Raw genomic sequence first — 21918 nt, 5'->3', positions numbered from 1 at the left:
AAATTGGCCACTCTTATACAATGAGAACAATGCATTGCTAACACAGTTCAGTCCCCTTTTCCCTGTGAAGAAAGGTGCTTACAGTTTATGGGCAACATTGGTCATCACTTTCATCCAAGTTAACAGCTTTTTCAGAAATGGATATACACAGTCTTCACACTCTCTACAATGAAATAGAAAATATAATCACATGCCACACTCAATCAATTACACATGCTCATTGCAAATGCTCCTTCAAAAAGCAGCACATTTGCCCAGTGTCAACAATTTACAGCCTCCTGAGAGGCATCTGGCCACTTTATATGGGGTTTTACATCCTAATGCGACTCGGGTTATGAGGGATGCCGTAGTGACAACAATTTCAACCACCTGTGGCTCTAAGTGCACTGACATCACTGCTGGCTGATTTCATTGGACTTAGTGCTCCAAGAAATCACCCAAATGCAATTTGGCCTTAAAAGTTGTGAAATTTGCTCCTCGTGTTCCGTCTGCAAGTGACAATAGTCAGTCGTATATGAGCCAGTCATGCTTTCACCACGTCTGCACCACCTTGAGTTACTTTCACCAGACTGCAAAGCTACCATCCAAATGTTAGCAGGAACGGTGTTGAGCAGGGGAACGGCGCTGAAGACAGAGCGAGAACCCATGATAAGTATGCACAAGCGAGTGCCTCCAATAGCAACACCCTCCCCTAATCTACCCTACACATGGGCATCGCCATACGTCACCTAACTGGCCAGCAATGCTTCTGTTGCCCCTTTTTCAATGCAATCGCTGCTCTGTCTCTCACAGCCTTTTTTGCATGGCGCCCTCAATGGAAGAGTGCCTGAGCTCGAATGACAATGGGGAGCAATAGCCAAACCCATCCAAGCCAGTCCAGCCGACAGACTCCATTTAGATCCAAGATTGTGCCATTCATGGCAACAGCTGGCCAGTTGGTTGTGAAGCAAAGCTCGTTCGTGCTTCATCATTATCATCATCATCAGCCTGATTATACCCACTGCAGGGCAAAGGCCTCTCCCATATTTCTCCACTTCGTTCGTGCTTATTGTGGGTTTAAAACCCAGTGTAAGCAGTTTGGACCAACTCTAGATCCGACATATGATCACCATAGCTATTGCTGACCTCTATTTCAGCTCGAAAAATCTTACTCTTGACTCTCAAGTAAGAAATATCAGTTGCAAATATATGCTTGTTGCAATGCTGCATGAATGGGTCCTCAGTAATGTTTAAAACGTTGCACAAGTCTGAATTATTGGAGAAAGTGAAATCGGCCAGCTAGTGCACACAGGTGTCTTGTGGCTGGGATCGAACCATGGTACCCCAGCTCGGCAGATGAAAACCATGACAAGCCACTGCAACAGGGCTGAGAGGAATCTAATGGACAACATGATAAAACTGATCTTGGAAGCTTATACAGCTTCGTGCTTGTTTACCTCATCTGTAATGCATCTTGTTCCCTTGTCCTCCCTTCAGATGTGCCACTAGACACCTTACAATATGTGATATATTACTTTTTACTATCTTTAAATGTTCATCTCTTGCTTTGAAATGGTTTCAGTGTCAAGTTTTTTTCTCACCTGGTGCACAGCCAGTGTGGTTATATTTTGTTTAGCAAAAATAAACAAACCTGAAATTGTTTATTTTTGGCTAAATTCTTGGAGAACAGCGTTAAACATGCTGTTGATGCTGAGTTAACTGAAACTACAGTAATCTTTAGTTCAAGGGAGCAAAAAGAATGAGTTATGAAGGCACGAATTATAGAATGGGCCTCAAGAAAGTGCTGAAAACTGTTTGCATTGCAGTAATTGTGTATTTGATAGAACAAAGCGCAAACGGACGATGAACAAAAGACCAAGATGCACATAGACAAGCGCTATGAATCACTAACTAGCCCAAATGACCATCCTACTACAGTAAATTTATCTAATGAACGCCTACATGATTGTTGGCATTTTATATACAACCTAAGAGAGAACGAAGGTTTTTTCTGGTTTTGTCTGTTGGGAACATTCAAAACCTGCTCCAAAATCGAGAAGTGCTTCTGCTACCCCTTTCACAGTGGGATGCAGTAGCAGTGGTGCCTCTTCACAAAACAGAAATGTTTTGAGGATGCTTTACTGTGCTGAAGTGTCCAGTGAGTAGTTTATCGTTGGTGCAGCTGTATGCCAGTGATGCTGCGAGACAGAAACACATGGACGTACCTATATGCCGATGACACTGAAAGGGTTTAAGCCCCATTAGCTTCTGACCCAATCAAAACATGTTTCATTCTTTTTATTGCTTTCATGGCTTTTTATACGTCGGCGACGTTTCCTGCCACTGAGGTGCACAGTGCCTACCTATACACACTGCTTGTATTTCAACAGAAAAATCAGTTGTCGTGTGTGTGTGCCTCTCGCGAGTGGTCTTCCAAGTTGCACCAACTTGCTTTCCATGAGAGCACCAGCCACTGTCGGCCAGGCAGAAGTGGTGTCCAATGACTGATGTTGGCATAAACATGCCAAGATGTTGCAGCAAGCTGGAGCATTCTTCCATTGCATCATGCTTCTGCCATGTAAACGAGGTGTAGCAAAAAAAATGGAGATAAAAAAAGTTTTTCTCCTCTTTGACGCTCCATTCGCAGTGTGCTGTTTCGTAGTAACTTTGTGGCTGTAGTAGCTGTGACTCCCCCCCCCCCCCCCCCCCCCCCGTTATTGTTATTGGTGCACTGTGTCGTCGTCAGACGCGCCAGTCCGCGGACGGCAACCTGCGGCCATTCTTTCTGGCCACCACAACTGTGCCAAATGCACATCTCTCTTGCTTCATTCAAGCTAGGAAACTCTGTCTTCAGCACCCAAACTGGGCTGCACTTGAGTTCGGGTCCCAAACTCACTTCCAACAAGACGAAAAGAACATCTGGGGACCTGGTTCCCACCACTTATGGCGTGCCAAACACGAGTCGAACCCCCTTTCAGACTGGATATAGCTGGCCTTGACTATCTACCGCCTAACGACAACAAATGCTTCACGCACTCCTGGAAGAATTCTCTGGATGCAAGAACAAGTCCTTCACGGACACACTCCTCGTGCGATGGCGATGGTGTCAGTTGGTGTGTGGCTGCTGCCGCCGTTTGCTCAGCAGTCGGTTGTTGGTGTCTGCCAGTTTTTTCAGCTGCACTGTGTCGTAGTCCACCCGCATGGTGGCCAGGGCTTGGGTCATTTCCTCCTGGGCAAAGGGCACACAACTCAGCCATCACAGATGGATTCCCCACCTCAGACGTGGTTCTTTTGCACTGTACGCCAATGTCTCTTCATAAAAAAGCATACGGGTCAAAACCAATTTGCTTTTCCTTCCCTTCAAATCAGTGAAATGTGTTATAACCAAAATTCAACTACCACGTAAAAAAAAAAAAACTTTGACCTGCACAGAAATATGACACTCCTTCGTTTGACAGCAGAACAGTACGCAACCTGCAATGCGGTCGTGCAAAATGAGTGACAAAATGAAGCCCATCGACCAAGAAAAAAAACAACACAGTTTTCTCAATTGTGAAATTATTGTACTTTAGATTTTTAATAAACAAAATGAGCAAAGATAGGGGGAAAAAATTGGGGAAGGGGGATGTCGTGCGCCCCTGAAATGGCAGTTGAGATAATTATTCTAATGCAAGAAACCCATAGAGGTGGTAAGCATTATAGAGGTAGTAGCATTATCCAAAACTTGCATCTAGAAACCCATAGAGGTGGTAAGCATTATAGAGGTAATTAGCTTTATCTAAAACTTACATCTGCTGTATACCCATTTCTCAAACCCAACAATGAACATGCCTAGCACAGCCAATGGCCATTTAGAAGACCCACCTGCACTTCGGGCCACTGGTCCTCTTCTTCACGGAGGACTCTCACAGAGTACAGGGGTGTCTGGGGAACCTCTGTGTATTTCTGCACACAGAACAAAGACATTAAGCAACAACGACTCTCTTGTGGTGCAACACTGTACAAAGTAGAAAGTATGAATTTAAGCTCATTCATGCTCAGTGCAGTCCACGCAGGCCCAGTGTATGCAAAGGCAGAAGAACATGGTTGGCACGGGTCAGGTGTCCACTGAAACAAGTGTGACAGATAGTGCTCCTTTCCTTTCCTGTGAACCACTTATGCTTTATTGTAGAAATGCAATTTCTACATATACTGACGACGAAGAGCACCAGCTGACGCTAGTTTTACAATCTCCGACTGAAAGACCACCTTCAACGGGCTAGTTTATGCTGCATTTCAACGAACCAGCGCACTGACTGAAACCACCATTTGCTTCACAGGCTCAGACGCAGGCATGCCAAGTGGTGTGTCACCAGCTATTGTTGCCAGTGCAACGAGGTGATTCGTGACAGTTACCATTTGCAACAACTATGTGTAGAATACTCCTGCAGAGCTCAGAAATATGCAGATTGCAAGATGGTTTGGTTTGTGGGTTTAACGTACCAAAGCAACTCAAGCTATGAGACGCCGTAGTGGAGGGCTCCGGAAATTTCGACCACCTGGGGTTCTTTAACATGCACTGACATCGCACAGCACATGGACATCTAGCTTTTCGCCTCCATTGAAAAGCAGCTGCCGCGGCCGGGATTCAATCCCGCATCCTTGAGCCCTAACCCTAACCACGCATCCCTAACCACTGCACCACCACGGCGGGACGCACAGACTGCAAAAATGAAGGGTCATCCTGTCATACTTACGACAACCTCCATGCCATGTGCACAATCAGAGAAGCATATTTATGCTACAGTGAGTTCATGTAGCTAATTTGATGTTATCAGCAGTACCATCGATAGTGCTATCTGTCTAAGTATTTAACTATCAAAAGTATAAGAAAAGCAATGCCTCTCCTTTTTTCTTGAGAACTGTTCATTAGGAATTTATGAGATTCACAAATTTTAGTGCCACATATCTGAAGGACTTGCAGTAATTTTCAATGAAGTCACTGTCAAATAGTTTGCTTCGTGTCATTAACCCTACGAGTGTCGAATATTTTAGGAAAAAAATTACCTGTGTCGAATTTCTTTCTTGGTGATATTAAACAAATAAGATTTTCAAAGTACAGATAAACAGGCAAAAAATATGTACTAGAGTATGATCAATAAGTGACATCAATAAAAATGATAAAAAAAAAATGCAATACTTCGGAAGTGACAGTCATTGAAGACCAAATGCAACTGGCAAAGTCCTGATAAATAGGTAAAAATATGTTAGGAGAGTATTACAGTCACAGAATACAAAAAACAATGACAAGAAAGGTGTAATACTTCATAACTGTATGACAGTCCTGGAGGAGCTAACTACTTTTGCTCCTCAAGGGAGAGCATTACAGCATAAATGAAAACGACACAAATGCTCAATACTGTGTAATACTTTGTATCTATGACAGCACGAAGGTTTCTAGGGTCCCGCAGAACATTATCCCTGGTGATGACATGGCCTAGTATCGTGCCGGCTTCAGTAAGGCACGTGAGTATGCGCTGAAGGCACAGGAGGTGGGTAGGAAACCTTGAGAAAATGACAATGTCATCAAGATAACGAAGACTGCTTCCCATTTGAGCCCACTGAGAATATTATGCATCATTCTCTCGAAGGTGGCTAGGGCATTGCACAGGCTGAACGGCATTATGTTAAATTCATGCTGTTGGGGATGATGAAGGCAGGCTGTTTTCGGGCGGTCAGCAGAAGCCATCAGTACTTGCTAATAGTCGGGGCATAAATTTAGCGATGAAAGGAACTCCGCTCCCTGCAAGCAATGTAGTGAGTCGTCAATTTTTGGTAGTGGATAAACATCTTTACGGTTATCTTATTCAGACGCCGCTAGCCCACGCAGAAGCGGAACGTGCCCTCCTTCTTCATCACCAGGACAATGGGGGAGGCCGAAGGGCTGTGAGATGGTTGTATGATTCCCCATTGAAGCATGTCGTCGACACTGTCACGGATGACGTGGCGCTAGCAAGCGATACATGGTACGGTTGCTGGCAAAAGGAAGTGGTGTGTGTACCAGTGTCAATTTCATAAGACAGCCAACATGCCTTCCAAGGAAGGCTGGGAAACACCAAATGAAGCACTGAAGCAGGGCCACTATTTGGTCATGTTGAGCTGACGGAAGGTCAGTAGCGATGGCTCTATGAATGGCATCAACAGGAAGCTTATCAGTTGTAGTTGCCCAAGACTTCAGGGCAGCGACGTGGGGAAAAGCACGAGGTTCGGCACAGATCGCAGTCGTAAGAACGGCGAAAGGAAGGAGGCGGTGATGGTGAGTAACGGCAACGGTAGGCATAAGCAGGACAGGACTAGCAAGGGCAGAAGCGGAATTAAAGGGAATGAGAGCAGAATAAAACAGGGATGTCGGTGTCTTCAGCTACGAGGAGTTTAGCAGGGTGCATAAGCGGATCCCTCAAGGAGACATTACACACAGGGGAAAAAGCAACTTCAGCACAGGCACAATCACAGCGCTGTGGGTCGAGAGGAAGTCATAGCCGAGGTTGATACTGTGACAGCAGTCACACAGCACCGCTATCTCGATGAAATATGCAACGCCTCGCATACAAACTTGCATCGTGCGAGCTGCCATGGGGTTGATGCATCGAGAACTTGCTGTACTAAACAAAAAGAGAAAGTGGTGCTGTGTCTTTGCAAATTTTGCGGTGAAGGGCACCAGTAATGACGAACATGAGAACTGAAACACCTCCAACGAAGAATACAATCACAATTGCGGAAGCTTTCAATTTTCCCCTTGGCGAGGACCCTTTCGGCAGAGCGTTGGTGAAATGGAATGCCGGTGAGGCGAAGGCAAGCGTCGTGTGACATATTGAGCACGAGATGGAGATGACCCAGTAGAGACACTAGGCAAGGGTGGCTTGGGATCGTATTGGCACAGGCGCACGTCATTCCCATGACGAGGCAGATGCTAATGGCAAAGACGGGCAAAGTGGCCTGGAAGCCTACAAGAGCAGCAGATGGAGCGATTGTGAGCGGTGCGCCACGGGCTCATAATAGCTCTTCGGGGTGGAGTATAAAAGCTGATGGCAGCAGCGTGGTAGGGGGTGGAGTATAAAAAGTAGGGCTGCTCTGGTAAGACTGAGTGGGAAGCAGGCCTCGAGTCCTAGAGGTTACTTCGGAATAAGTAAGAGATGCTTGCACAAGAGGAAGTGGATCAGTTGGTGGCAGAACTTCGGCGACTTTGTCTTCAATAACTTGTCAGATAGCCAGCGTAAAGGGTGGAGGCAGACGGCCGTTGAACAGGGTGTATGAAGGACAGCTGGCAAGCAGCTTCTTCACATATAGTCTTATGTTCTGCTGAACATGGACTGATCCAGAGACAATGGAGCAAGCGCCAGGCCAACAATGCCCTCGGCAGGTGCGCCATGCTGCCACGTAGAAGCGCGTTGCTAGAGTAGCTCATCAAAGTTTTGGCACAGTGTGATAACGTCACGTACGGAAGTATATTCCTGGACAGAAGCATTTAGAATGCGTCATCAGCAATCCCTTTAAGAATATGGTTCACTCTTTCAGTCTCTGGCATAGACAGATTGACACACTTACAGGGGTGACCCACATCCTTGATATACCTGGCATAAGTTTCGGCCAGAAGCTGAGCCCACGTACCGAAGTATATTCCTGGCCAGGAGCATTTGGAATGCGTCATCAGCAATCCCTTTAAGAATATGGTTCACTCTTTCAGTCTCTGGCATAGACAGATTGACACACTTAAAGAGGTGACCCACATCCTTAATATAGCTGGCATAAGTTTCGGCCAGATGCTGAGCCCGTGCATGGAGGTGTTGCTCAGCGTAGAGTTTATGTACTGCGGGATGACCAAAGATTCACGAAGCTCTTCTTGAATATAGACTATGTTGGAAGGTCGGCTTTGTGGTTGAAAAATTATCGACTCGCAATGCCAGCGAGGCAAAAGAGGACGTTGTTTAGTTTAACAGAATAATTCCACCAATTTTAAGTGCTGACGTGCTGAAAGGAGGCCAGACAATCATCAACATTATGGTCGTCAATACCGTTGAAGAAAGATGGGTCATGCTGGCATTGTACCCCGGAACACAGGATGATGGCAGGGATGGGGGCCGATGGTTGGCTCAGAGCTTTTCACGGTAGCCAAAGAGCTTAACATGCGGTTTTGAAGTTCCAGGGTAAGAAACTTTACGAGGACAGAGACACCTCCACCAAGCTGAGGATGGTAGGCAATGACTGAGTACTGCGATTGATTGTGCAGTCCATAAACACACATTGCTGTCCCGATGACATTACTACTAAAAGGGGCGCTAATAAAGGTATTTAAGTCTCTCAAACGACAGTGTACCGAGGTACAAAGCCTCTCTGCTTTGCATGAAGCGTGCAGTTGCACAGCCCACTCGGTGCTGACAACAATGGGCCGGCGCAATGAATCTGGTTAGAGGGTATTTTTCTCCTCTCCTGCTTGCTTTCGGTAAAACGATCTATACTGTGCCTTCCTTTCCCCAAAACCTAGAGGCAGCCCTGGGTTGTATGATGTCCCTTTTAACAACCTTGAAGGTCAAAGACAAATACTGCACCTTTCCTTTCTTATAATCAACATACAATATATGAGAAAAAAATATGGAGATATGATCTTGACTTGCTTAGGTGTAAGTGTCCACAATTCCGTAGCATCCCCTCAAAAGTATAAGGCTCTTTCCTATCCCCAAAACCTAATTTAAATAAAAATTATGAAAAAATCGCAGGTTGAAAAGGGGGTGTTAAAGAGCTTATCGCTGCAGCACTCACAGCTTTCGCTCTATCACTATTTTCAAGCCAAGCTTAAACAACACAATTTTTTTTTTTTTGCTACAGGATGGTAGTGTAAACAATTTTGCAACTCTTCTAGTGAGTTCTAGAATGCTTTGCCGAGCCTCCATTAGCATCCCAACAAAGAGAGAGATCAAAGTTCATGTGTATGTTGCAATCACGAAGAGAAACCGAAACCGCAGGGGCACACCACCGCAAACAGTGTGCACCATGGTGATTACGGTCAGTTTTCTTTTTTTTCTGCAAGATGGATGGTAGCATAGACAATTTTTAATAAATATGTCTTGTAGGATCTAGAAGATGGCAGCACTTCCCAGTAAGCGCGTCTTTGCAGAAGGGCGCAAAATTTCAAATACATGCTCAGTGCAGTACACGTACGACAAGGACTCCGCAGGATGGAATTTGACTGCGGTACACATATGACAAAACACTCAAAGGGTTACTGAACATGGGCACACGTGCCTTCTCTGTGGCAGTTCCTTTCCTTCATGGCAGTAGCACAGGCTACAACACCCATCCTCACAGCAGCATCACAACAAAAGAAGCGAACGCCAAATTTGGCTGCACTGTACCTCCCCCTCGTCCTTACAGTCCTGGCTTGGCACCATCAGACTTCCATTTTTCAGAACGAGAGCATCATTTGCATTGTGAGAGCATGGCTGTACTAGAAGGAAAAAAGCTACTACAAAGAGGGCATGCATGCCCTTGCTCACTGGTGGTGTGAAGTCAAACAAATCGTCCGAGAGTACATTGAACATTAACATCAGTCAGACAGACACGTGGCTGCATTCTTCATGAATTGTATAAATTTTAGTAAAAAAGTGTTAAAAAAAACAACAACAATGATGCATTAAATTTTGGACACGTCTCATACTACCAACAGAACTGTAGAGGGTTTTGCATTACTACTGAACGGCCTAGCAGAAGCGTGTCTGACTCGGGAGTCAAGGATCCCAGTTGGCTGTTGATTCCCATCTGAAAAGTAACGCCCAGGTTGGCAACTCGTGCTTATTCGGCCATTACATGTGACCTTGTGGCATCGCACAACCCCTCGACCAAACATGCCACCTGCCAGAGGGATTCCCATGACAAGGACTGGACTGAGACACCGGCAGAATGTGGAAATAGGAGTCGGTGCTTATGTATGAAAGCAAACGTGTCGCATGTTCGTGGCCAGCAACAACAGACCTCATCGACATCAATGCTGGTTCGGCAGAAAAAAGAAGAGTGCCCTAGAACACATTCCTTCATCCACTCCTGCAATGCCAAAGTAGAGTCTAGCCCCAAACATCATCTAAGCATTCCTGTAGCCTGCAAGAAGCTTTCCTCACCGCAATCCACTTGTGGGCCAGCACTTCTTCGATGTTGAGCCGCTGAGCAGGGTCCGTCCGCAGCAGGCCCCGGATTAGGTCTTTGGCTGCGGGGAGGAGGAACAAAGACTTACAAAGGGCCGAAACGTAGATACATGCCACCATTCCTAGTCAATGAAACCGGCCCAGGCCTAGTTATTCTTGCACTTGGCCCGACTGCAGTGCATGGAGAGAAACATGTGCACTGCTACTGTCATCCAAAAAAAAAAGCAAGGCCAGACATCATAGTGCTGAGCCAGTCCTAGACAAAGTGCGCAGGTAGCAACAGCCTGGATGGGTCAGATGATGATGCCATCTTTGAAAGCGGTCTCAGAAGAAAATGCAGATAGCAAATACTTGCGAATGAGAACAAAACTGTCAATACATTTAGTTACGAAACATGCCAAATTGGGCTTCCTTAGCTATCAGCAGTAGCACGGACTGCCACCAATGAGAGACCAAGCCCTGGTTAGCATGCTGCTGTTTGTGTGGTGCAAGTATAAGGCAAAAAAAAAAATGAGGGCACCCACCGTCCTGAGAGACGTTCTTCCACTCGGGGTTGGGGAAATCGTACTGTCCGGCCCGGATGCGCTTCTTCATGCCGGGCGAGATGGCCAGTCCATGGTTGCTGTAGAAGGGCGGAAATCCGCATAGCCTGCACAAAGTAACATCATTGCACTGGCCGTCTTCCCAACACTCAAAAAGACTGAAGAGCTCGGCCACACAGAATTGAACTACAATCCCACTCGCTATAATTTTGTGCAATGGCTGCCTTTTATTGCAAAAGCACTAATCTGGAGGCTACTATTTCTAAGTCTCGTCTTGTGCAGCAGCGGTTGCGGTTGGTCCCTCGGCAAGACCCAAAGTATGGCACTGCGGTCGCGCAGCTAACCAATAAAAGAAGAGATTTAATTGGGGACAAAATGTGAGTCTCATTCTAGCTAATCATGCAAGGCTAGGTGACAGAAGAGCAAGACCTGTACAACACCGCTTTCGCACGATGTCAGAATGTTAGCCAAAATTCTCTGCCCCTTTTTCATCTGCACATTCATCACCCCACAGCTGACATTCAGACAAGAGCAAACTAAATTAGACTGAAGCAATACCATTTTCCTTATTCTGTTCGTAATTGCTTCTTCCAATTTATTTTTGGTGAGCAATTCCTAGAACTCCTACAAGTGGAGAAGGAGCAATTACAGCACAGATGTTGCCAAAAGGTGATGCAACATCTTGGAGGTGCAGTGAATGGTTAGAACATAGTGGCCATCATATCAAAGCATAGAGCCAGTGAACAGTTGGCCTATCCTCACAGCTTTCTGTTCAGCAGCATCAATAACAAGTGCAGCACTTAGCCATGCTGCAGAGCTCTGCTGGAGCTTCAGCGTCATCATTTTGGCCATTGAGGAAGATGAGCAAAACGCACTGCCTCTAAGATCCAATGAGGATGCACATCCACGCAATGCAGTTAGAGGTCAGAAAATACAAGAGGGATGCCTGCCAAGAGCAGTCACAAGAGTGCAAGTTCCTTGGCATGGGACTTTTCCTCCCATAGTGCTTTAGAAAAATTATTTTCTTGGACTACAATGCTTTAACATGAGATGGTATTATACGGAACCGAAGCTGGAGTCTGCTCACAACACACAAGCGACGATTTTCTCTTTGAGCAGAAAGAAACATATGTGCAAGAGCTGCCAGAGGAGGAGGAGCCAGTTGAGGAGAGGCAAGGGCACTTACATTGGCAAGATACAACTGGAGCAGGGGAATGTCGATTGAAGAACATCAAATCTTGAGAAATACCGCAAAATCTTGTTAGTTCAAACTTCATGAGACCGGGGAAAAAGTTCGAATTATATGTTCAAATTATTGAATGGATCGTAAAAGTGACTAGCACCATTTGCATTACAGTAAATTTACTGTATTTACTAGCATAATGACCCCCTAGCATAATGAACCCACTCCTCACTTTTGCCACTGAGAATCTGAAAAAAATAAAAAATAAAAAAGCACTTCCCTCCATTTTGCACCATTGCCATCGCATTCCACAGTGCATTTCTTAGCAGCACACCACTGGAATAACATCACGGTGTGTTAACCTTTTCACGTTAGCTCTAGCAGAAAGGGGAAGGGGGCAACTTGGCAGAGTGTCAGCCCTCTTCCGGTTGTGCAATGCAAGCCTCCTTTTCAGTATGTTGGTTATTTGGAGACCCGTAGCGCCCGTCTGACATCATAGCTTTTCATCGGCATTGGCTATAACCCCGACAACAGAAATACCTATCTATATTTTCAAATTAACGAGTATTTAGTTACCACTTTCAGAGATTGCGCGGGAAAAAAGAGCACGCAGCCGCAGCCGTTGCCGCTAACCCCCACGTTTTAGTGCCACCAGCCGCCTCAACGGTCATATAGTGCCATTTGGGCTTTATCCACTCTTCCATGGTTTTACCCCATTTCATTCTGTCCCCAACTTGTACGTGCGCAGCCTCTAACTATGCCCCCTTATTGCGGAGGCGTCTCTTTGGCTATGTGCTCGGTGCCAGACTGCCTTAAGGGGGGAGGCTACCTTTGAATACCAGCTTTTTTTGTTCCTTGAGATAACTGAATTAAATTTTCAGGGTAGACTCATTGCACAGACATTTGAATAACTAGAGGCTGGTCTAGAGGCTGCAGCTTGCTGGTTGTATTTGATCAGCTGGACGTTTGTCAGTGGAGGGGTTTGCATGGCTGGACGTGCTGAACAACAATCAAGAAGCAGCAGCACATGCCTGTCCTTCACTCTCAGCTTTTTCCCAAGTGCACAGGAACTCAATAAACACTTCAGAGGTCATCCAGACTTTCGGTTTACTTTTGTACTGACAAGGCAGTGACTTTAAGTTCTTGAAACGCTGAGGGCTTTGCGATTTTCTGATGATGAGAGGCGGCAGCCTTTCACTGCCGGTAGCATCGCAGCATAGAAGGAATGTCACCCTTTCGTTGCTGCATTTGCCACCGCTGCTTTTGTTTCCATTGAAATAGCATGCTTTCTCAGGAAGCCATTCATGAAAAAAATTGGTTTCATTGCAGTTAAACACATTTTTGGGCGTGAAGCCTTCCAGGATAGATGGCAGCTCATGGTTCCACTCCACCACAGCAGTATCGTAAACTGCGCTTTCTTCACCGCACTGCTTGTGAAAGGCAATGCCATTCTGCCGCTTAAATCAGTCGAACAAATCGTTTGAGGCTTCTTGCGTACAGGAGCTTAACTTATGTCTATTTGCACTAGCTCCGTTGACAAAGCCGTCTTCCACTTTCTCCCTGCTTTTCACTATGACCGAGATGGTTGCTTCCAATATCCCGTACCTTTCGGCAATGTCTTCATGTTTCATATTGCTGAGATCTACTTTATGAAGCAGCTATTTGCTTATCAAGCAATGTCAGCATTTTGCATTTTGACATCGCGTGGTCACAAAAAGGCACAAGCACAATGACATAAACACAATGACATAAAGATGGCGTGAAGCTGGCACTGACTTGTCTTGGACTGCCGGTGACTGGCTAGCCAAAAACAGTAATGTTACAATGTTACGTTGTTAAAAAGGTAAAACCTTGTTAATTTGAACTATAATCTAAACTGCACCGCCAGGATAAATAAATATTGAAGAAGAAAAGAAAAACACAGTGGGGGATGCTTCGTAAAATGTTGCAAAGGTAGAGTTTTGGAGGAAGTAAGGTAAGCAGGCACGAATGAGAATGCGGACAGCTGCATACCGAAGAAAACGGTGCATGCATCATAACATTTGACACCGCTTAGGGTGACCCTTTTTCCTTGTAAATAAAAGATAATCCCAAGCCACCCGTTATCCCACTACCAAACGCGCAATCAGTCTTCGCTAATGTTGTTACTAATAATTTCAAGCCCCCTGGAATTTGGTCTGGCTGGTAGTATGCATTCGGCATGCATAATAGATTTTTAATTTTTACTATAACAGAGTTTTTACTGAAAATGTCTTTACAAATATCAGAGTTTTTATTATAAGTGAATTTACTATAACGGAGTTCTAGAATCTTTAACCATGGCCATTTTATATTTTTCAAATGTGACAGTGTTGAGGAGTCAGAAAGGGAGATTAATATGTACCACATGTACGCAAACAAACAATGCACAAGTTTTTCAGATTTCTCCATGTAGAAAGGGGGCACTGGCAAATAGTGATGGAGCCCTGGCTGCCTCCTTTATTTAAGAATTTAATGTGTCCAAATTCAAATATTTCTGCCTGGCATAAACATACGCAGGACACAGGAGTTGCCATAAAAGCTGTGAGACACAGCTTGACGAAGCTGCAGCCCCCTTTCACTTATTGACTGTCACTCTAAATTTTGAGGTGCTTACAAGCTAAAGAAAGCAGGCCCTGGGGCGGATGAAATTTGCATACATAAAGAGGCACTGTATGACAACGCTCCTATAGGAAAAGTGCCATGTTGCACCCGTTTGCCCCCATCATGCGAAACCATTTGCCCCTTAGTTCATACGTTCATTGAAACACTTCCCTCATGGTTACAAAGAATGAAAGATGCCACCATGAAGCACGTGCACAAACACATGCAGAGGGATGAATCACCACCATTATTCTGGACAGCTCTGTCCTCGGGACTCACAGTATGTACATGATGACACCTAGAGACCACATGTCGCAGGACTTGTCGTACCGCTCAGGACCCAGGACCTCGGGAGCTGCAAGACAGACAAAAAGATTGCACGCCCTTGTCAAAGGGATAACACTAGAACGCCCCACTTCCTGCTCGACATTGCTGGTCAGACAGTGCTGAGGTGCAAGCACTACTGCATGAGTACCACACCTTGCATGTCCTTGCAGGGCCTAGATTCCCTTGTAGAGCATGAAAATGTAGGTAATACCCCGAAAGGGGTCTTTAAGGTAATAAAATGAAATGAAAAAAGGGTACCGAAGGTTGGTTGGTTCAGTACTTTGTCACCACTGAGTAAACAGAACTAGAAACAACTCAAAATAATTGGGCAGCCTTGCATCATCATGGCTAAAAGAACATGTGCACCATACGCAATTCTGTGGTGCTGGACAAGTAGTAGAAACATACATATGTGCCAAAAGCCAAAACTCGATTTTTCTAGACCCTTGTTCGGAAGCTGAAATCTTTTCCTTCCTCATATCTTTAAAAAAAAACACAGCAGCTCGAGATGATGACCTCAAAGCCGAGCCCGTTATAGCCGTCGCTGATATATATGTGCTCCTTTGCAATACGAGGCTTTAATTACTGGGAATTTTCCTGATGGCATGAGGACAGGAAAAGTAGTGGTTAATATATAATGGAGGCCGTCGTAATGACACAAACAACTACCGACCCATCTTAGTCTTGCCTGTGTTCTCAAAAGATTTAGAGCCTCTCCTAAAAACAAGGTTACTCAAGTTCCTTGAAGGAAAGGAAGTCTTTGCTGAAGAGCAATATGGCTTTCGTGCAAAAAGATCCACCGAAAAGGCATTACTTAATGCTAAAGAAAAACTTCTGAATAATTTTGAGCATAATCTTTTTACTGTCGGATTGTTTTCAGATTTCAAGAAGGCCTTTGATTCAATTAAGCACCATATTCTGTTCCGGAAATTCCCATTTCATGGCATTCGAGGCGAAGCGCTCCGGCTGATCTGCACTTATTTATCCGGAAGATTTCAATACACATGCTGAAATAATTTTCATTCTCAGCTAAAAGGGATAACATATGGCGTTCCATAGGGCTTCAGCTTAGGGCCGTTGCTTTTTATTATATACATCAACAACGCTATACATTTTCCACTCCCCCCAGATATCATCATCTACGCTGATGATACCAGCTTGTTTTTCTCAGGCAATAATCTGACTGCCTTGCATGCCGAGCTAACACATGGTTGTGCGAAAACCAAATACAGCTAAATGTTGATAAAACGAAATGTGTTATCATTAAATCTAGAAATAAACCTGATGACGCATTAACTAATATTAAATTTATTGACACTGTATTTAAGTTCTTAGGCGTTCACTTCGAGGAGCATTTGAGCTGGGAGCCTCACATAAACAAGACACATGCGAGCACATCTAGATCCGCAGGCATGCTGCACAAAATCAGGCACTTAATCCCTATCTGGTTAAGAGTCAGTTGTACTAATACCCTTACCCAGTCTCACCTTAACTACTGCTTACTGATCTGGGTTTCTACCACAAAGGCTAACATTGACAGATAGGCTGTTCTCCAAAAACGAGCCATGCACTGCATTGAAAACCTTGAGCAGCTGCAACACACTGCCCCAGTGTTTCTAAGGCACAACGGGCTTAAAGCTAACCAGTTATACGAGCTGAAGCTTGCCGCATATATCGGAAACCAAACTATACTAGATTCATCTAGAATATCCAGCTTGCGCTTGCCCAGTAATACACGTTACGAGCTTGTTCAAACTGCTCACCTGTAAGAACGAGTTATGGTACCCAAACTGATGCACTTAATCTCTAACTTTCTGAACACCCACCCATCTTTCCTAGGTATCATGTAGCAATTTATATCGCTTAGGAGTTTTAAAAAGTCCTTCAAAACTTACGTGCTGCCGCTTTCAATGCCATGAGTATTTTCCGTCTTCTTACAAACGTATATACATGTGAGAAAACATGAAATTGTGTAGTGTCTGTTTTCATTACCACTTGTATAACAATTTAATCCATCCCTTGCACTTGCCGACCTGTGTATATGGGTGACAGGGCCCTCGTCAGTCAGAAAGCATCTGCCTTTTGCCCTGTCATCCAAGACCGTGTCTGAAAGAATGCTACAAATAAATAAAATGTCATTCAGCTACACTTAGTCATATGACTAGCCAGATGCCAGCTCAGCTGCGGTCATCCTATGCTTGCCAGTCATATGTTTCCTTCAGTACTGGCAAATGCTCTCTTTGGGCCATCTCTCGTGTGCCACATGTCAGACCCCGCCAAAAAAAAAACAAAACCAATCCACTGCTATACACGTCCCTAAACGACGTGCCGTGATGCCCCCACGTGTTTAAACCAAATGTTTTCACCCTGAGCAAGGTTCCTTCCACAATTCACTACCATGCATCAACTCACCAACATAATATGGTGTGTAGCATGGCGTCTGTAACGAATTGAAATTGGTGGTTTCCTTGGCAAAGCCAAAGTCTGTCAACTTGAGAACCGCACTGTCACCCGGCTTGGTGTACAGAAGATTTTCAGGCTGTAAGAAAAGGAAAAAAAAAAAACACTCCTGTAGACAAACACGCAAAGAAAGGGGACACTCATTTTACATACCAGAGCAGCAAAATGCAGCAATAGCACCTTACCGGCAGCAGCAACATGTGCCGCCCTCTGGGGAGTGTGTCCAAACTCACATGCTACCCAGAAAACAAGAAACAAGCGCCGTGCATGGCTGGCGTAATGAAAAGTGGCTGGTACAGAGAATAACCAAGGGGATATGTCACCTCCCCACGAAATGCTCTTTCGAGCAGAGTTGCCACCTTCCTTAGTGCGCTTCTTGTTTGTTTTGTGGTTTGTAGTGTGCTCCTGTTGATTTGTAAAGAGGACACCCTGAGCTGCACAGGAGCAGGCAGTTACTGTTCATGTGGATCATAAAGTCTTCCGTTTTTCGCATATATATCAATGTTATTGCCAATGTGATAACTAGGCGTCTTGCACTCTGTTCTATGAGATTAATCTTGAGTCCGGACAGACTGCACCAGCACAGGCAGTGCTTGCACCTGGCCTCCCGGTGCAGCCAATGCACTGCACAAAGTTTCTCACGCAAGTAGCGCAATTTCCTGGGCGTGCTTCATACCAGCCATGCTCGGTTTAGTGAACCGCATTTCTCATGCTTGCCACATTTCCTGTATGCTAGGTGATCGTGGTGGTTGATTGCAGCATTTGTGATGACCCGTTTCTTCTTTTCTCCTTTGCATTAGCATGAGGCAGAATCAGCGACACTCCAACTAACAGATTGGAAGTTGCCTTCATCTATTAGGCTGCCAGTGTCTGCCTCTGACAATCACTCCATTGACAGTGAATGCGAGTTCAAAGTAAATCCAAGCTGAAAGTTATTAGGCTTTTCTGCTCTACTTGGTGGCAACACACTTGCGGTACAACGGTGCCAGCTTGGATGACATACACATCCTGTATAAAGCTCTGCGTGGTAGTCGGAATTATAAGTACATACGCTTCGTCGTTACCTCTCTAATTCAGTGACAGTTGACTCAAGAAACTTTGCACAATAAGACATAAAATCAAATTCTCTTCCCCTTTTCAAACTTAGAAGTTTCATGTGGCCACTGCCAGACAAGAGATGCAAGTCCCTTGAACATAGCATTGAATAGAGAGTTCTAGCATACTGTGATTCATGATCCATCACCGTGACACTCTACTGAGAGTGGGCGGTGCGCACGCGCTCATTGGTCCTGACAAGGCAGGTCTGTGTGCTGGCTTCCAGCCTGTGACGCCACCTAACGGCGGCAAGGGGATCTAGCCTTGCACAGTGGAAGACGTTGGTGGATCATGGTAACAGGTCGTGGTACACTAAAGCTCTCTAACGAGATAGCGCAATCTTGCACACGAGTTGAAGTATGCAACAGATATATGGCAGGCAAACCATTTATGCACTTTAGTCTTTTACACGCAATTCGGCCAGCATAATACTTTCGTGAACTACTGTGGAAAGTGCAGCAAAATTGGGACACCTACAGTCTTAATGCATGGTCCAATGAGTGGGACAAGAAACTGAGCCCTGAAAAACAGTCCTGGTAAAAATACCAAACAAGAGAATGATACATTCATTCAAGTACAGTCTTCCATTGCAGCCTCTGACTCAAGTCAGTGAGCATACATACCTTGGGGCTACTAAAACTAATAAACTTATCTGGAACCAACATGTTTAATGTATACCTTCCTTTCAATAGCTCTCATTTCATTTTATTACCTTATAACACCAACGCGAACGCGATGGTTAGATGGCATTCTCGAGGCGTTGCAGATGAAGCTATGTGATGTTAAGAAGATAGTGAGAGACCGGAAAGCGTGGCGTGACATGGTCCATAGGGTCACGAAGAGTCGGACACGACTGAACGCCTGAACTGAACTGAACACCAAAGCAACCCAGGATATGAAGGGTGTTGTTGTGGAGGGCTGTGTAGTCATATTGCAATTTGATTGCAATGCTGTTATTATTGCCCTTCTGCTAGGGCCTGCAGTACATGAATAAACCTGGTTATAACAAGATTGTAAGTTGGCGATTTTTTTGTTATGTGCAGTTTTCGCATGAAGACTGAAAAAGACAATGAAGAGCAAAAAAAATATATATATTAAATGCAAGAAAAATTACCTTGTAAGTCTTTACAGTAAATCTCTATTACTTGACATGACGTGTCTATGAGAGGGGCGGGTAAAGGTAGGTGGTGTAAGCACTATGGCCAAGCTAGAGGACACCACGCGTGGTCACTCTGCTGCAGGGTAGGGGGTGCCTGCATCTTCTCCCATGCTCCCTCTCTGAGTCCGATTGCCATTGCTACCTCGGAAAATGGACAATTCGTCTCGGGTTGTTGGCCCACTCCTCTATTTCTGCTACCAACGCGTTGAGATTTCACACACCGGCACCTCGCGCGCAACCAAGTGACTGCGATGAGTTCCCCTGCTGTGAAGGCCCATTCACACTCTCGACTCGCAGCGGTCGCGCGACCGTTTTGGACGAAAAGCGACAGTCGCAAATGGTTGCATCAATCGAAAAGCGACTGCCGTGGGCTGTTTGGACACTACTCGATTTCCAGTCGTACGACTGCTGGTCGCTGTTAAGTTGCTGGGCCGTTGTGGAGGAGGGGAGCACTCCAAAACAGCCGGCTCGCTTATTCTGTTTGTCTTTTATTTCTGGTTGTTAACTTTGTTGTCAGGGGTTTTTTATGAGTCCGCGTCCGGGCGCCCGTTGAACTTGAAATACTCGAGGAAAGGTTATTTGACCGGGAGTTCGGGGCTGAGACCTTGGAAGGTTTTGGTCGGACCGTGAGACAGAATAGGCATCTCGGCGCCAGACGCGAGAATTATGACTCTCGGGGAAAACAACCTGCGCCGCATCTGCCGCTCGTACCACTTAAAGGGCCTGCAAATGTGCACGCTACAGTGACCTTTGGCCTGTGCGACCGGAAGAGTGTGCTGGTTGCTGTTGCAGCCACGTGGGAAACCCAGGGTCGTCTTACGAGTAGCACACGTTGTTTCAGTTTCAAAAACAGATCCGTACAAGTCAGGCGTCCCGGCGACGCGGAGACTGTGGAGAGCGAACCGCGTCGTCGTTTAACCTGTCAGCTCAGACCAATAACGGGCGAAGGTTTATGACTTCCCTACTCAGCGCATTACCGATGGGATGGCACCGACGCAACCGTAAGCGGTCAAAACACAACACGAAAACGGACGGTCACTCGGGAAGCGCGCCGTTTACACACAAGCGGTCTGGTGTTCCTGGCTGCGCGGCGCGAGCCGGGGGTGCCGTTTCTAATGCGATGCCTTCGTAGAATTTGAGCGGAAAGGCGCGCACCGCACCGTCGAACTGTCAACTCTCGCGTGAACATAAATATCCCCGCGGCGCTCTCGCTCAGCCGGCCAAGACGCGGGAGAACAGGAGGGCACATCCGGTGCTGTCGGTTGACGGAACATCGCCGCAGCAAACGGCGCCCGTGTTGATGAGATGGTAGCAATAAATTCTCTTCTTTTTCACCGCTCTTCTTATGGCCAGCGGGGTCCGGACACTACCCTCGTATTTCTTGCTGCCCTGTGTGCCCTTGCACGTGTATGCATGGCTGGTGAAAGTGAAAGTGGCGTTCACGTGTTTTTGCTAATTTGTTTTGCATCGCCCCTGATTTTGAGAATCAGTGTGTCATCTCCACAGGGGGAAAGGGCGAAGCCCTGTGTACCCTCCCACGTGTATGCATTGCTGGTGAAAGTGAAAGTGGCGTTCACGTGTCTTTGCTAATTTGTTTGGTCCCGCCCCTGATTTTGAGAGTATCTGTGCGTCGTCTCCACAGGGGGAAAGGGCGAAGCCCTGTGTGCCCTCTCACGTGTATGCATTGCTGGTGAAAGTGAAAGGGTGTTCATGTGTCTTTGCTAATGTGTTTTGTCTCGCCCCTGATTTTGAGAGAGTATCTGTGCGTCGTCTCCACAGGGGGAAAGGGCGAACGATTGGTGGGAGGCACGCGGGGCTCGCGAAGGACCAATCTCGGAGGTGCCGATGTTGCATTGGCTATTTGAAATGCGGCTTTGTCATTCTGATTGGCTCGAAGAAGCTCTTTTTCTCCGATTGGCCACGAAGTCGGTAACCAGGATGTTGAAAATGTATACTTAATACAGGTGTTTGAGGGACAGAGACGGAGAGACGGGTAGACAGACTGACAGCCGACTTACGACTTGTGGCAGGAAGTCGCGAACTGTGTTCGCAAAAGCGAAATGTGTTTTTGACCCGTTCAATAAAGTGCCCGTAGCGCTCGAAAAGTTGTCCCGTCCGTTTCCTGCAACGTGTCCCCGGATCAACGGACCATCTGGAACACCACATCATCTATATATATATATATATATATATATAAGAAAGTTAGCTGGCGCAGTCGAGCAGGACGATCCGGCGGCTTTCTGCGGAGCGGACAAGGACATCGGCGCTACGGGGCACGAGCTGAGGAGGAGGACACCCTGAAGAGAGGTCCGGCAGTCACGGTTCAAACGGCGGCGACATCCCGGTGAGCGGCCTCACAGCTACAGCTGAACACCACAG

The 21918-nt window shown here is 45.9% G+C and overlaps 1 protein-coding gene across 2 annotated transcripts in view; it reads right to left on the bottom strand.

Annotated features, from left to right (window-relative positions):
* Positions 1-2573: 2573 nt before the first annotated feature.
* Positions 2574-21918, bottom strand: part of MAPk-Ak2 (MAP kinase-activated protein kinase 2) — a 33107-nt gene continuing 13762 nt past the window's right edge. For both annotated transcript variants that reach the window (XM_084595990.1, XM_084595984.1), the window contains 6 exons: positions 17238-17364; positions 14778-14853; positions 10676-10800; positions 10128-10213; positions 3844-3924; positions 2574-3208 (listed from right to left, as the gene is read on the bottom strand). In XM_084595990.1, the coding sequence (XP_084452116.1) occupies positions 3086-3208; positions 3844-3924; positions 10128-10213; positions 10676-10800; positions 14778-14853; positions 17238-17364 (618 nt within the window). In that variant the 3' untranslated portion in view covers positions 2574-3085. The remainder of the gene's footprint in view (positions 3209-3843; positions 3925-10127; positions 10214-10675; positions 10801-14777; positions 14854-17237; positions 17365-21918) is intronic.

The sequence above is a fragment of the Amblyomma maculatum genome, chromosome 1 (genome assembly GCF_055883805.1).
Source record: "Amblyomma maculatum isolate TAMU_Amacu chromosome 1, ASM5588380v1, whole genome shotgun sequence".
Lineage (NCBI taxonomy): Eukaryota > Metazoa > Arthropoda > Arachnida > Ixodida > Ixodidae > Amblyomma > Amblyomma maculatum.
This window is presented reverse-complemented; position numbering and strand designations above follow the sequence as displayed.